Here is a 1,861-nt window from a genome sequence, read left to right on the forward strand (position 1 = left end):
GATCTCCGCACACATATTTTTCATGCGTTTTACATTTAGACCAATAAACTGTTGTATAAATTACACATATTTCGGAATATCTGATTTAAATTTTTTATTCATGTATGATTTCGTAATAGGTAAATCTAATGGGTAACCATTTTTTTTGAAATTGCAATCGAACTTCAAAAAATTTGTTTAATTTACAACCTCTTTTAGTAGTTTTTATAGTTTGCAAACAAAAATATTTTCATTTTTAAATTTTTCGCTTGCGAGAGTTGCATCCGGCGGCGTTTGCCCGACGCGGCATTACAGCGATTCACGGAAACACACACTAATGTTAATTTACTATTCACACATAGATATAGACAAATGGCTAAACTCAAAGGTGAGCAAGTGAATGAATATTCGACTATAGCAAGTTAAATTAATTCAATTAAATTGCCTTCAGTTAAGTTAAAAGAAACTGAACTAATAGTTAGAATAGATAGAATAGATAGAAAATAAAATTAACTCAGTTAAAAAGAAGTTAATTTTTTTTCAACTTACAATATTGTTAGTAGGCGTAGGGAAAGTGGCGTCCCCATCGCCCGGTGCATTGTATTAAGTGCACCGCAATAGCCCTACCATGACCTTAATTGGTTGGGGTAGTCTGGTCCTCCAGGTTGGGGGTTTGGCGACGGGCTAACAACCCGTCCCAATAAAAAAAAACTACTGTTAAGAAACCACAATCAACTAAGCCTCGGATACACGTATTACCTGGAACCCCTTTTGGAAATGGAAAACGGAAATGTAAGGAGATAAAGATTGCGACCTGGAACACGTTGAGCCTGTATCGCACTGGAGCTTGTCAGAATCTAGCTGATTCACTGAAAGAGTACAATATCACAATTGCAGCACTTCAAGAGGTGAGGTGGACTGGTACAGGCCAAGTAAAAATAAATGATTATACAATTTACTATAAAGGAATGGATGACTTACACCAGTTTGGTGTGGGTTTTGCTGTAACTAAGGACTACGAGATGTGTGTAAAAGAATTTAACCCAGTATCTGAACGCATATGTACGATAAGGCTGGACACAAAACCTCTAAACATTTTCATAATTAATATACATGCTCCCACTGAAGGAAAAGAAGACATAATAAAGGAGGAATTTTATGAAGAAGTAACGGAGGTCTACGATAGGGCACCAAAAAATACGGTGAGAATTGTTATTGGAGATTTTAATGCCAAGATAGGGAGAGAGACCATCTATAGACCGACAATTGGATTACACAGCGCTCACGAACAAAGCAATGATAATGGCCAGAGAAGTATAGCTTTTGCAACTTCAAGGAACATGACCATAAGCAGCACTTTCTTTCCTCACAAGGATATCCACAAATATACGTGGAAATCACCTGATGGAAACACGTTTAACCAAATTGACCACTTGGCCATTGACAAAAGATTCAAATCAAGTATTTCGGATATAAGAAGTTATCGAGGAGCGGACTGTGACTCAGATCATTTTTTGGTCATTGCGAAATTCAGAATTAAGCTGAAGAAGGTTCAAAAAACAAATAATAGAATACCAAAATACAATTTAGAGAAGCTTAAAGAAGAAGGAGAAAATCAAAAATACATAAAATCTCTCACAGAAAAGTTAAGGGAAAACCAAACGGACAAGCTGGAAACAAGTGATAGATGGACTATTATAAGAAATACTATAATCGAAGCTGCAAGAAAATCACTAGGTGAAGCCAGAAAGCAAGCAAAGAAATGGTATAACAATGAGTGCCAGAATGCAGTGCTAAAAAGAAATGAATACCGTCAAAAATATCTGAGAAATCTTTCAGCAGAATCCAAAGAACTATTTGAGACAGAACGAAAGAGATGCAA

General features: G+C 36.1%; 1 protein-coding gene across 1 annotated transcript in view; it reads left to right on the forward strand.

The window, feature by feature from the left end:
- Window positions 1–607: 607 nt before the first annotated feature.
- The window catches only part of LOC103307876 (craniofacial development protein 2-like), a 2,743-nt gene continuing 1,489 nt past the window's right edge, over window positions 608–1,861 (forward strand). The window contains exons 1-2 of the mRNA XM_008180296.1: window positions 608–643; window positions 702–1,857. Of these exons, the coding sequence (XP_008178518.1) occupies window positions 608–643; window positions 702–1,857 (1,192 nt within the window). The remainder of the gene's footprint in view (window positions 644–701; window positions 1,858–1,861) is intronic.

The sequence above is a fragment of the Acyrthosiphon pisum genome, chromosome X (assembly GCF_005508785.2).
Source record: "Acyrthosiphon pisum isolate AL4f chromosome X, pea_aphid_22Mar2018_4r6ur, whole genome shotgun sequence".
In the NCBI taxonomy this organism is placed as follows: Eukaryota; Metazoa; Arthropoda; class Insecta; order Hemiptera; family Aphididae; genus Acyrthosiphon; species Acyrthosiphon pisum.